Below are 12,983 nucleotides of genomic sequence, written 5' to 3' on the forward strand. Positions count from 1 at the left end.
CTTCAAATCTCTCTCTCTGACGTTTTCAGCCACAGTCTGACTCTGGATTTCTCCTTTGATCGCTCTGATGAACATCCTCTCGATGTATTCGAAGACATCTTTGCCAATTATGAAAAAAGAAAGTAAGTGGGCATAGGGCTTGAGTTCAAACAGACTTCACACACATTATTTTCAAAGCTGTTTATTGTATGGAGCTGTACTTTGTGTGTATTTTCTGCAGGAAAACTCGCAGCGGTCGACAGAAGCAGCTCATTCCAAAGGTGAGTCTTTAACGATAAGTGCAGCGTTAGCTTTTAAAGTAATTTTAAAAAGCATAGATGCTTGTGATTGTTTTGTTTATTTTTCACTTCATGCATCTCTGTGTGTTTATCCATCTATCATGTATGGGTCCATCAAAAGCTCACAGACGTTATCATGTCTCTTTGAACAGAACCTCATGGATCTGAAGTCCCTCCGTCATATCGTTGGTGTCACCGCACATGACAGAACCAGCAAATATATTTTCCACCCTCACCGCAAGTCAAAACCTCCGACAGTCGCCGCCCAGTTTCAGGTTTGCCGACTAATATTCCTGCTCTGTTTCATAATCTCAAATCATGACATAATGTGAGGAACATGAAAGCAGTAGGGAATGGAACTTGGATAAAACTAAAGCACTATGAATAAATATCAATCGGCAGGCAAACAATATAATAACTTTTGCATCTCTTTAAGCCACACAAATGTCACTCCTTAAATAAGAGGAAATATTTCCTCCAAACTTTAAGCTATGGATTAAAAACCGTTATACATAATTTGACATAGGAGAAAAAATGGCATTACATCACGAACTGTATGATTTAAGGGCCATATTGAAATCATGTTAGGCTCACTTGATACCTGCTGTGTTGATGTTTGATCATAGTGGACTGAGCATAGGATGGCTCATGTACTAAGAGTACAGAGAATACAATAGTTTTAAAACTCCACACTATTCCCTTTATTCTAGAAACAAATTGTGTTTTATAATCTACTATCATAAGAACTTAACCATCAACCCAATCACCACTCTGTATCTCACAGGCCTCCGTTGGGAAGCTGATGGAGACAATTGAAAAGGCTGAGCCGTTCTTTATTTTCTGTGTTCGCTCCAATGCTGAAAAGGTATCTGTCAATCTGGAATATCATCCTCAGTGTAAATGCAGTCCTACACATGTACGGTTCATCACTTGGTTGTTTTTGTGTTTGCAGAAGGAGCTACACTTTGATGAAGAGCTTGTGCTAAAGCAACTCCAGTACACAGGCATTCTGCAGCTGGTTCACATTCAGAAGGCTGGCTACAGCGCCAAATACACATTCAAGGTGGGAAATCATTTCTTAATGATGTTGTAATAATAATAGATTTATTTTGCTTTTACAGGTGCTCAAAGACGCTTTACAGATATGGTGAAAAGAAAAGAACAAGAAATAAATATATATAGTTAAAGTCAAATAATACAAAAACAATCACAATGTTGTACATTATATTCAAGCAATTTTTCATGACAAGGAACTCACTTCTGTACCTATCAGTGACGAGAAAGTTAAGTTGCAATTCTGATACGGTTTTGTTCTTGTTGACAGGAATTTGGCGGGAAGTTCAGGATGTTGCTTCCTAAAGGAGCGATTGCAACTTCGGAGCAAATAAGTGAGCTGTTTAAGAGGATGCAGATCGAAAAGACCAGCTATCAAATAGGAAAAACCAAGGTAAACATTCTTGATAATGATAACATTAATGTATTCTCATAGTAACTCCACAGATTCCTTGTTATGTTGCCATGTTGGAAACTTACTTTACACTGAGCTCACCCGTAAGCACTACTTGTTCCTGCATTAATGTTGTTGCTTTTTACTTTGAATGAAAGCATCCAACAGATGACTTTCAAGAATTTTGTGAACATCAAAATCTCTCTTACAGTAAACTGTTACTTAAGCCCTTGAATGGTTTCTGTATCATAGTGGGTAGATGTATTTGAAAGGGTGTGTCCATGTCTAACAGGGCCGCATGGATGTATAAATGTTCCCAGTGATTTCAAAATGTGTTTGTTTCTCATTCATCTACCCAGGTGTTCCTCAAGGAGAAGGAGAGGCAACTGCTCCAAGACACTCACAACAAAGAAGTGATGCGTCACATCATCGTCCTGCAGCGCTGGTTCAGGGCCTGTCTGATGAGGTCACACTTCCTGCAAAAGAGAGATGCCACTCTGATTATACAGGTACTATTTAAAGTGTAAAATGATAGTGCTCCAACACATGGTACGTGGTAGGCAAAAGAGCAGGGCATCTCTTAGCGATTGACCAATCACAACAGAGCAGGCCAGCTAACCAATCAAAGCAGACTGGGCTCTGGTTTCAAACATTGAAGCTTAAAACAAGCACAATATGTCCTTTAAATAGTTTGTCGCTGTGCCTTTTCTGCTCCAGCCCAAAATATATAAGTCTCAAAGCATATAAAGACACAGGAGGCAAAAGTTGATGATTTCTGGTGTTTTTCAGAGGAGCTGGCGTGAGTTTTACGAGAACCAAAACCGGGCTGCTTCAGTGATCCAGACAGCGTGGAGGATTTCCCTGAAGAAGAACCCCCGTGAGACAGAGGATGAGAACCCGTCCGAAGAACGACCGGGACGAGACAGGTACACACACAACTAAAACTACACTGCTTACATTGTAAGAGTTACACAGTAGTTCAATTGGTATACATTAAAAGAGATATTTGTTGACAACACTAACAGCTTTATTCCAATGAATGTAATACTGAGGGCTCTGTCGGAGGACTTTTTCATTTTATTTTAGGGTTATAAAGTCACAGAATAGGAGGACAGATTATCAAAGCATCATTCCAAAAACATTTCAGTTTCATCATCATTTCAAGTAAATAATCAAATAAATTAGAAAGCATTATCATTTATGGAAACGTTAATGTGACACCAGCCTGATTTAACGTTCCTTACACAACAGCTTGAAGAAGGAGCTAAAGAGGCAGGAGAAAGTGGAGCTGAGCCCCAGCAGGAACCAGGACAGGTCCCAGAGTCGAGAGAGACGAGAGGGCCGAGGGTCGCCTCCCCCTCTCACCAGACCCCTCTCCCTCCCACTGGACACTAAAGATGACAGTGATGACGGCTCTTCTGGCCCCTCAAGTACGAGCAGCTCGCTCCAGCGCTACAAAGATATGGGGGGCATCAAGAAAAAGGCAGAACAGTGGAGGGAAAGAAAGAGCGAGGGCGAACACACGGATGAATCAAGTCCAGAAGTGCGGCGGAAAGATGAGTTTCGGTAAGTATCATAAACTATTGGAACAGATCGAAAATAGCTTAAAGCTTCTCATCCTTCTTTAAGTATTGTATTTGTATGCATGATCCTTTTTGAATAAAGACACACATTTAACTTCAAATCGTCAATTAATATTGCACAACAAGGTCTTTTTTTATTTGAGTATTTATTGTTTCTCTCATAATTAGATAGACATATAGACATGGCAATGCTTTCGCTAAAGGTATATCTTGATGGTCTTTAAGGTCTTTAACGTTTTAGTCCCACAAGGGTCATGAAGTGTGTCTATATCATTCTTTAACACAGGAGCAAAGGGAAGTCCATGTCTGTAGATGAACTGTCCAGGATCAGCACATCAGGCTCGGATAGCTCACCTTCTGCCAAGGAGGTAAACATTTGAGATATGTTATTATATTATATAAAAAACACTACAACATTAAATGTTATGTAATGTTTGTTGTTGTGAGTGTCTTGTACAAAAATACAGGTTGGCACTGGCTTTTCAAAGGACTTTAGTTACAGTACAGTATGTGTGCTGTAAGCTCATAAACGCACAAATGGAGGCTCCTTACGCATGATTATAAAAAAAAGGGCCTCCCACTCATCACCTCTCCTGGCTCAATTAGGTCAGCGTGCGTCTCCGCAAGCAGCCCAAACGCAAGCGGCGCTTAGCCAATGCCCGCAGCGTTATGATGCTTAACTTTGGGAGCTCCAAGGAGAGCGAGTACTGGAGCTATCCGCTGCCCCCCATGAGCCCCTTTGTGCCCACAATGAAGAACTCGGCCAGTAGCGTGGATGTCTGGCCCTCAAAAACCAAGGTCAAGGTACCGACCAAACGGACATTTTAACGCAACAAGACAACCCTCTGCATGCAGGCGTTGCTTGGGACTTCTCCTTTCTGCTCTGCAGCCCAGGAAAAAAAAGAAATGAGCTGTTTCTTCTGAAAAACTAAAAGGAAATCTCTCCGCAGATTTCCCAAAGCTCATTTATGATCTTTTTTGTCCCTTTAACAAATGTAGGTCCGCAGGTACAGTCACCACAAAACTGCTTTTATGTGACTTGAACATTAAGACAATTATTGTGACTTTAAAATTCACTTTGAATTATTTAGCTTATTGATGGTTTTTGTTTATTATGTTAACATTACAGGAGTACAATACAACTTACCTCACATTCATTATGAGGTGATGGGGGATATAACACTATTCCATCTTTGTCAAATAATGTATCGAGTCACAGACTTACCTTTATCATATTTACCTGTTAAACTGTAACTGTATGAACAAAAACATACAAATTGTGTTAAAGCTTAAACCATTTAATAATGAACGGATAAATGATGGAATAGTATTAAAAATAAGTTGAATGTGTAAATAATGAATGTTTTAACACACTGACACAATGTTACCGATGTATGAACTAACTTAACTCAAAGTAACTTAACTCAAACTAATTATGGCAAAAAAGGTCGAAGCTCAGCTGGTGGCAGGAATAAAGGCAGCTATGCGTTAAAAATGGTGATGTTTAAGGGGCCTGGCTTGGTGATGGTACAGCTGCTTTTGGGCGATGTGGTGGTGAAACAGCATCAGCTTGGACAAACAATTTGGGGTTCCTGGGACTTTTTTTATGAAGTATTTGTTGGTTTTAGTTCTTTGTTCGCAGGTTATATACTCCGGCATAATTACCTGTGTTGATACTGTTGCAGATATTGTCAGAAAATGATGGGGTAAGATTCAGTCTTCCTGCCAGGAGCAGCAACGAGAACTCAGAGCAACAGGAATCCAACCAATCACAGCTCACAACTCCTGAGAGGTAAAACTACACCCAGTTCAAAGGAAATGTTTAAAGGTGTTGTCGTTTTTGTTTTAAGCTTTATATTGTTTTTTCATTACTTAATAGGGTTGTGTATTGTTTAAAAATACCAATATTGGTTCCCGTGCAGTAATAGCTATACCAATAAAGTAATTTGATGGATAACTTTTTTATTTATTGGATTTAAGTGAGCCAATTACACTCCACTTCAAACCAATTGCTGTGATTGGCTGCAAGCAAATACTTGCCAATGTCTTTTTCCCAATATCTGCGTACAAAAAATACAGTTCAAAGGAAGAAATGTCAATGCTTGGTACTGGGTCCTTTTTGTCGATACCTTAAAGGTATCAAGTACCGGTGACAAGCCCTGTTACTTAAAATATATATATTTTGCTGTCTGTTCTGCAGGATTTGGTTTCTCAGTAGATTCCTGAAGAAGCGGGCTCCTAAATATCCCTCTGGCAACGACTCAGTTATAGGAGGTAAAGTAGTAGCAAAGTGGCGATACGTAGCTATTTATAAATTGCAGATATTTTTTATGTACACATACAGTTTAATACTTCAAAATAGGCAGCAGAGTGTAGAAAGTAATGTGAACAATATTTCTGGTAATGTTCTACTCTTCACTGCCATCTGGAGGTTATGCTGATCAGTAATATGTGTGAAATAAAGAGGCTCTATGTATCCTATCCAGTAGATATAAAGTTTAAACTTGTATTTGTCGTGTCAGACTAATAATGAAACATCTCCCTCTTCTGACTGCAGTCCCCTTGTCCAGCTACAGCCCTCATCCCTACCAAAGGCCAAACCAGAGCACTGAGAAGATCGCTCGAAACCCGACCATTAAAATCAGCCGGGCCACGCGGGCACTGCAGTCCAACACCGCTCTGGATCGGGAGATCACCGACCCAAAAGAGCTGCGAAACCTGGATGAATTCCTCGGAAATCAGGTGAGAACGAGACCTGAAGAGGGGAAATCTGAAGCCCAATTATCAGCTTATTCATGTTTTATTTCTAGCACTTGACAAACCTACTTGCACGGTTTTCATACGAAATTGGTGGGAGGGTGTAACAAGTGCAGAGGAATACCCAACACAATTTTGGATTGGATCCAAATCACGGCACAGATACACAAATTATTTTTCACTTTCATTAACATAGCGAGACAAATCTAGCCTTGGAAGAGTTCTGTGATCTTTGTGGGCCCTAGTAGTTGTACATAGATAGATTGTAATCATCTTTTATCTAGTGCATTTTTGTAGTTGTTCTACAGATGTCTACGTTTTTGGGTTCCAATTTCTAAGGGACATCTAGAATTTGGAAAATAACTCTACCCTGGTGAAAGCACATCACTTTATTTTGTTTTGTATTATACCCCTCTCTATCCTTAATCCTGTGTTCCACATGTTCCTTGTCTTTGTCCTCAGGTGAATGAGCTGCAAAGTAGGACAAAAGATCTGTCGCTTACAGAGAGCCTCTTCCTCACAGCCACCATGGAGTTCAGAGAGACCATCAAAGGGATGTACTCTATGCAGGTCAGGCCAGCCTCCCCCTCGGTACAATATAATGTTTCATCTAGCTGTAAGAAAGTAAGGGATAGTATGTATGTGTTTTGGGTGTTAAAATCGATTGAAGTTTATTTAACTGTTGCTTATTATAAGTCTGCAAACTAATATCTTCTGTTATCGACAGAAGCCTCAAATCGGCTACAAATATCTGATGAAGGGCTTCCAAAACAAAGTGAAAACACTAGCAGGGATACAGAAGAAGGAAGAGGCCTCGCTGGTGGTCAACCTGTTTCAGTCTGTGCTGGACGGGTTCATTAGGGGCGAGCTGAAACGAGCGGATTCTGAGCCAGCCAAGGTGAATTAGAAACTTTCAATATCTTAACTACTTTGTGAGTGTAAACCTTCCATTGACCCACTCGTATATCTCAATTCTGGTTTCTCTCAGGCCAACAAGACGGCAAAGAAGAGGAGAAAAAAGGATAAATGTGTAAGTTGAGCATCTAAACCTGCATTGTGATGTTTCTGCATTTATACATCCAGGCAAACGATTGTATGTACTTCCTGTCTTTACAGCCGAAGAATCCTCTGGATCACTTGTTCAGCACATACCAGGTGAATATCATGCAGTCATGTGACCTGTGTGGCTCCTACATCTGGGGAATGGAGAAAGCCTACATGTGCAGTGGTGAGTTCAAAGACCTGCAGCAACACAAAATGTAACAGCATTTTCTTTGCCAATACGAGAGTAACGCAATTAAATCAATTTTTTTCCCTTTTTTTTTAGCTTGCAAGTTAATATGTCACAAGAAATGTCTGGATAAAATCATCACAGATTGCTCGACACGATGTGCTAGGCAGGTAGGAACTGATATGTTTCAATACTACTACCATTATGTCTAAATAACTCACATTGATTGCTCAAACTCTGCCCATAACTCCCTGCAAATGAACAGCCCTCTTGTCTTGTCTTGTGATAGGATGACAGCGTGCCAGGCTCCCTTCACTTTGGGGTGCAGGTGTGTGTCCTCACCAATAAAACTAACCCTGTGCCCAAAGTGGTGGAGTTGCTTCTGATGCACATTGAGCTGAACGGCCTCTACACCGAGGGCATTTACCGCAAGTCGGGCTCTGCATGCCGAGCGAGGGAGCTCCACCAGATTTTAGAGACTGGTAATACATTCTTTACACACCAGCTGAAACTCTTTACTTCAGTTTTGGAGATCCACTTTACATGAGGTTACTGGTGTTATTAATCTGCATAGTTGGTGTGCAGCGGCAATAGCCATAGACTATGAAGACAAATAAATAATTGCAGTTGGAGAGATGTTCTCTATCTGCCATAGAGACACTTAACATGATTTTATATGATATGTATTTGACTTTATTTTCTATAATATCTCAATTCTCTTATTGTCTGTCTTTCTTTGTCTTGTCCTCTCTGTTAAATTGCATTTTTTGTGTGCTCATGTTCAAATCAAGAATAATTATAGCTTAGAACCTATGATAGCTGGGTTTTTAAAAATATTTGGAAAATGATTATGTCGCCCTTGTAACGACCTTAAAAGTTATATTAGGTTTTTTAGCACTTTAAAGACTAAATCAAGTTTTGATCGATTAAAAGGGAATATATTAAAAAAAGAAAAGATGAACTTTAAGTACTGTACTTCTAAAAATGTGATGGTAGAATCACTATTAAATGTTTTGGTGTGTTTCACCTGTGTGCTTTGTCTTGTTTCAGATCCGGAGGGGCCAGATTTAGACAACTACCCGATCCACACCATCACAGGTCTACTGAAACGTTGGCTCAGAGAGCTGCCGGACCCCCTTATGACCTTTTCCCTCTACAACGACTTTCTGCATGCCGTGGGTGAGTGAATATTTAAATGATACAAAACAGCCTGAAAAAAAACTGTTTTTGTATAATGAAACTGAAATAAAACTAAGTTGAAAACAAAAACAAAAACAAACTGTACATACATCGGTAAGTCCGCAACTAGTGCCTTCTTTTAACTTTTCCTTTTAAAAAGTCAATTCTTTCAATTCATCGATACATGAGAAGTAGTTCAGCTCTGCTTGTGATTATCTTGATGTAAATGATTGGAAATCCTTGTTTGGGACCTTGACTCTGGTAGATTTTTGAGTGTTATTGATATCCATGTTTTTTTGCCCTCAGAGCTGCCGGAGAAAGCTGAGAGAATAAGGGCTGTTTACCAAAAGATTGATGAACTTCCTCCTGCTAACTACAACACGTTAGAGCGGCTCATCTTTCACCTTGTCAGGTAGGACAAACTCTACATAAGGTACATTACAGTTTCCTCACTTGATTCATTCATCCTGCCACATTTATACATTTGTTTTACTGTGGAATGTGCTATAGTAAAACAAAAATAAATAAACAAAACAGAAAATCATATCTCAAAAAGACAAGAATTGTGTTAGTATAAATTTTAAAAAATGGTTCATTAATTGTTTTAATAATACAATATGAGTTGATGATATGTTTACGTGTAGTAATGACATGAGTGAGACCTTTTATCTGTGTGTCTTTTTAGGGTTGCGAAAGAGGAAGAAAATAAGATGTCAACAAGCTCTCTTGCTATTGTGTTTGCTCCCTGCATCCTGCGCTCACCTGATGTTGACGACCCATTTCTGGCTATGAAGGATGTGGCCAAGACTACAACGTGAGTCATTCTGCACACTCCCATATTCATTGTTTTATGTATCTTTTCAAAATATCGGGTGTGCTTTTGTTGCATTAGCTTTACTGCATGTATTTCTAGAGATGAACGTTGTTTACGTGGAGGACTTCTTCTCTCTGACCTTGTTTCCTGCAGGTGTGTGGAGATCCTGATCTCGGAGCAGCTCAGACGATACAATGAGAAGATGCAGAATATCCAGCAGCTGGAATACGCAGAGGCAGTGGCTGTCAATCAGCTCAAACTGAGGAGACAAAACACGGTGAGAGAAAGCTAAAGACCAAAGGAAGATGCATCATGAAACATGTGGTCTCTCAGAAAGTCAATTCAATCTAGTTAGTTGTCAGTCCAGCTATTATATTTAAAAGTTGCATCAAGACAGCACAGACCATGCCACAGGAAAAGTTATACCAACTCAAACAAAAACATTGAAATTGGATCTACCAGTACTTATTATTAAATTAGTATTAAAGGTGGGGTAGGTAAGAATGGAGAAACCAGCTTGAGTGCGCTAGAATTTGAAAATACACAGCCGGAAGAAATCTGCCACTTCCTTACAGAGCCCCTCCTCCAACACACACGAACGCGCACATGACCAATGAGGGCACGAGATAAGTTTGTGCACAGATGGAAGGCTGACAGGCAGGTAGGCCATCCAGTTATTGTAGCCGGGCCGGCTCAGATGATTGGTCGTGCTTTTTACAGTGCTACGGCTTCCACAGATGAAATTTTTTTATGGATTTTTTGTCAAAGCACTTCAGATATTCATTGCTATCGGGATGTTAAGAGCATTCCATGGAATATAACAAAAATTGTATCTCGAGCCGGTTTCTCAAACTTACCTACCCCACCTTTAATTAAAGGTAACATTAAACAAATTAACTTCTTCCTTTATATTGATTTTGTTCCACACACCACTGTCACCTAAGTTTGATTCATATCAAATTTAAACAAAGGACAGCTAAAAATTACTCTTAAACTAAACTTTGAATAAATTATCTCGATCTATAAACGTGCACCCATCTTACTCCAGCTCCTCTGATCTTTGTTCAGGTTGTTGAAAAGCCTCCACAGCTGGATGTTCCCGATCATAGGCCTTCGGATGAAACGGAGAGGACCCTCATTGATAGGATCAAGTCCATCAAACAAGAAAAGTGAGCTTTCCTTTTTTCCATTTGAGTTGAATGCTTTGTGTGCAATGCATTTCATTAATGATGATGTATTGTTTTGTTGTCTTCAGGGTGGACTTGGCTTGCAGGTTGCCTGACCTTGAGCAGGATAACTCTGACGACAACATGGACTCATCATCTTCATCGATGAGCTCAGAGAGTCTAGAGGACCGTATGGGCAGCCTAGACTCGGAAGGTCAGTAGGGAGGTACGGTACTTTCACCTTCTTCTGGGTTTAAGGAGACAATTTCATAAACGTCATATTAAATAAAAGCGTTTTTGTATCTCCCCACAATGATACATGGTATAATAGATAATGTCCTCATGACAGTGTTCTGCCTGTGTATAAAGGGTGAGGTATTCTTAAATAGAACATATTCATCATGGCAGCAACAGTTGTATATTAAATCACAACAATTATTAGGTAACAATAGAAATATACTGTTCAAGTATTCTTCCAGGAATGTGTGCTTACACTTAGTTGATTGGCCATCACAGTATCTTTGTAGATGGCATTGAGTGGTGGTCTATCATAGGTCGAGCCAGGTTAAAGTTTTGTGATCCTGTGTTTTATTTTTGCGGTGCAATGTTGGAATCCCTGCTGCACCACCTGAGGGCATGCAATATTGATATACTTGAACTTGTAATTGCAATAAAAACATTTCCTTTGATTTCTCTATGAGATTCAATATATATTGTTGAATGGATATACAAAAACATACAGATAAAGATCCTTATTATCCTTTATAAATATCCTTATTAATTTGGTCAAGTTGATTTTAATGCTCAGCCCTAATGTGCATTTGTTTTGTTTTGAACGTGGCATTACATTTTCTCTATCTACGTCTTTTAAAAAATGTAATTAAACTTTCCATATGTTTTTTTTAAATTGTGCAGCAACTCTAGCAAATTACTATAGCTTCATATCCTCTGTAACCACACAGATCATTCGCCGTTTTTGACTGGTTCCATATACATCAAGTCTCTTATGTTTATTGTTAATTTAATATTAAAGTACTAAACAAGTTTGCTCATCTGTTTCTATCACCAGCCAAGGTGACCATGCGATCAAAAACCCAGAAACCCAACTGCCCGCCTAAACCTGCTGACCTGGCGCAGAGAGTGAGAAGTCTGATGGCTCAGACAGGTAATGCGTGGGGAGGGTTCACACCAGGACAAAAGACAGATGTTACAAAATCCATGTGCTTCCTGCCCAACCCAGATAGCCCCTCCCCCGACGACAAGCCGCAAATCATTAGCAAGTCTTTCAAAGGGAGCTATGACGACCTGGACATCCCTTACATCGACGATGATGAAGAAGATCCCACCTGTGAATAACACCACAAGTTAACATAATAAGAATATGCTCCAGGTGTGTTAATAGAAGACTGGATTTTTCTTGGAAAAAAAGAACTGTGCACTTTGTTTTATAGACTTTTCCATGTGTCAATGCTGCTATGGAAACAAAGTGCCTTGAGAATTTAAATGTATTTAATGCGAGATGTACGGAATGTCTGGAGAAGATCCAATTGCAATGAGGACTTGGCCTCTTTATATACAATACACTGTGTGTGATTTTAAACATATCTCAGAATTGTACAGTTTTACATTTAATATAAAAAGATAAGTACTTATGTAACAATGTGAGACCAGCTAGGGATCAGGAGCATTTGAGGATACAAGGTTCTCCTTTACTAATGGACATTATTTTGAGCTCATCCACTGTTGCAAATAATAGGACGTTATGGTGTTTGTGGGTAGAAAAGTGTGCATCGGAGAATCAGAGTGGTTCTCTATTGTACAGACACAGAACCATTGCATTTTGGGTTCGCTCTTAATGCATGGTCGTGCATATGAAATGTTTCAGTTGTGTTTTTCTGCTTTTAATATTCCTGTGGTATCGACTGCTGCGACTGACTCATTCAATACACTTGTAAGGCAAATGGCCATATTCCTGCCTTTAAGACTGACTGAAAAATACTAACCTGTCACTGTGCAGTTTCACCAAGTAAACATTTTGTCAATACATATAGGTTTTTTAAATAAATATGCATGCCTGTACATTTATAAGGGGTTAGGAATCATGCGTATTTGGGTGAGCATCCTCAGAAATCGTCTTTTGCCACATGAATAAACTGACCTTTTTCAAATGTCTACTGCTGTAAAACCAATCATTTCAACCAATACTGCAGCTTTGACAATGACATGTCAATTAAGAACATATTGCATATTGTAAAAAAGTACATGAAATGTTTACCATTTTAATAAGTGTTCATGTGAGGAAAGTTTTTCATTGTGTCAATGAGATCATGATTAAAAATGACACCTATTGCAGACCATTCTCGGCCAAATTTAGATTTCTAGCAGACCCGGCTGCTCTTGATAAATGTTTCTAGACCTGAATGTTGTTTAAATATAGGGGCTTTGTGATAATAAGACGCTGGTGGTAAGGTAAGTAACATACAAGTATATTTATGAATGTCTTTCTATGTCTTAACAAAGACTTAAAG

General features: G+C 39.3%; 1 protein-coding gene across 3 annotated transcripts in view; it reads left to right on the forward strand.

Moving 5' to 3' along the window:
- Window positions 1-12,627, forward strand: part of LOC307018793 (unconventional myosin-IXb-like) — a 32,230-nt gene extending 19,603 nt beyond the window's left edge. The window contains exons 17-43 of one of the 3 annotated variants that reach the window (XM_079649218.1): window positions 30-122; window positions 221-260; window positions 431-553; window positions 1,063-1,143; window positions 1,231-1,341; window positions 1,603-1,725; window positions 2,085-2,234; window positions 2,515-2,651; window positions 2,977-3,291; window positions 3,595-3,676; window positions 3,915-4,112; window positions 4,994-5,100; window positions 5,509-5,582; window positions 5,866-6,050; window positions 6,528-6,635; window positions 6,793-6,963; window positions 7,054-7,095; window positions 7,182-7,293; window positions 7,393-7,466; window positions 7,586-7,778; window positions 8,347-8,475; window positions 8,782-8,887; window positions 9,161-9,289; window positions 9,443-9,566; window positions 10,358-10,458; window positions 10,545-10,669; window positions 11,525-12,627. In XM_079649218.1, coding sequence (XP_079505344.1) covers window positions 30-122; window positions 221-260; window positions 431-553; window positions 1,063-1,143; window positions 1,231-1,341; window positions 1,603-1,725; window positions 2,085-2,234; window positions 2,515-2,651; window positions 2,977-3,291; window positions 3,595-3,676; window positions 3,915-4,112; window positions 4,994-5,100; window positions 5,509-5,582; window positions 5,866-6,050; window positions 6,528-6,635; window positions 6,793-6,963; window positions 7,054-7,095; window positions 7,182-7,293; window positions 7,393-7,466; window positions 7,586-7,778; window positions 8,347-8,475; window positions 8,782-8,887; window positions 9,161-9,289; window positions 9,443-9,566; window positions 10,358-10,458; window positions 10,545-10,669; window positions 11,525-11,811 — 3,520 coding nt within the window. In that variant the 3' untranslated portion in view covers window positions 11,812-12,627. Of the gene's footprint in view, window positions 1-29; window positions 123-220; window positions 261-430; window positions 554-1,062; window positions 1,144-1,230; window positions 1,342-1,602; window positions 1,726-2,084; window positions 2,235-2,514; window positions 2,652-2,976; window positions 3,292-3,594; window positions 3,677-3,914; window positions 4,113-4,993; window positions 5,101-5,508; window positions 5,583-5,865; window positions 6,051-6,527; window positions 6,636-6,792; window positions 6,964-7,053; window positions 7,096-7,181; window positions 7,294-7,392; window positions 7,467-7,585; window positions 7,779-8,346; window positions 8,476-8,781; window positions 8,888-9,160; window positions 9,290-9,442; window positions 9,567-10,357; window positions 10,459-10,544; window positions 10,682-11,524 lie in introns of all 3 variants that reach the window. The other 2 variants (XM_079649220.1, XM_079649219.1) reach the window with 2 other exon arrangements.
- The last annotated feature ends 356 nt before the right edge of the window (window positions 12,628-12,983 follow it).

Source organism: Notothenia rossii, assembly GCF_949606895.1.
Source record: "Notothenia rossii genome assembly, chromosome: 9".
Classification (NCBI taxonomy): domain Eukaryota; kingdom Metazoa; phylum Chordata; class Actinopteri; order Perciformes; family Nototheniidae; genus Notothenia; species Notothenia rossii.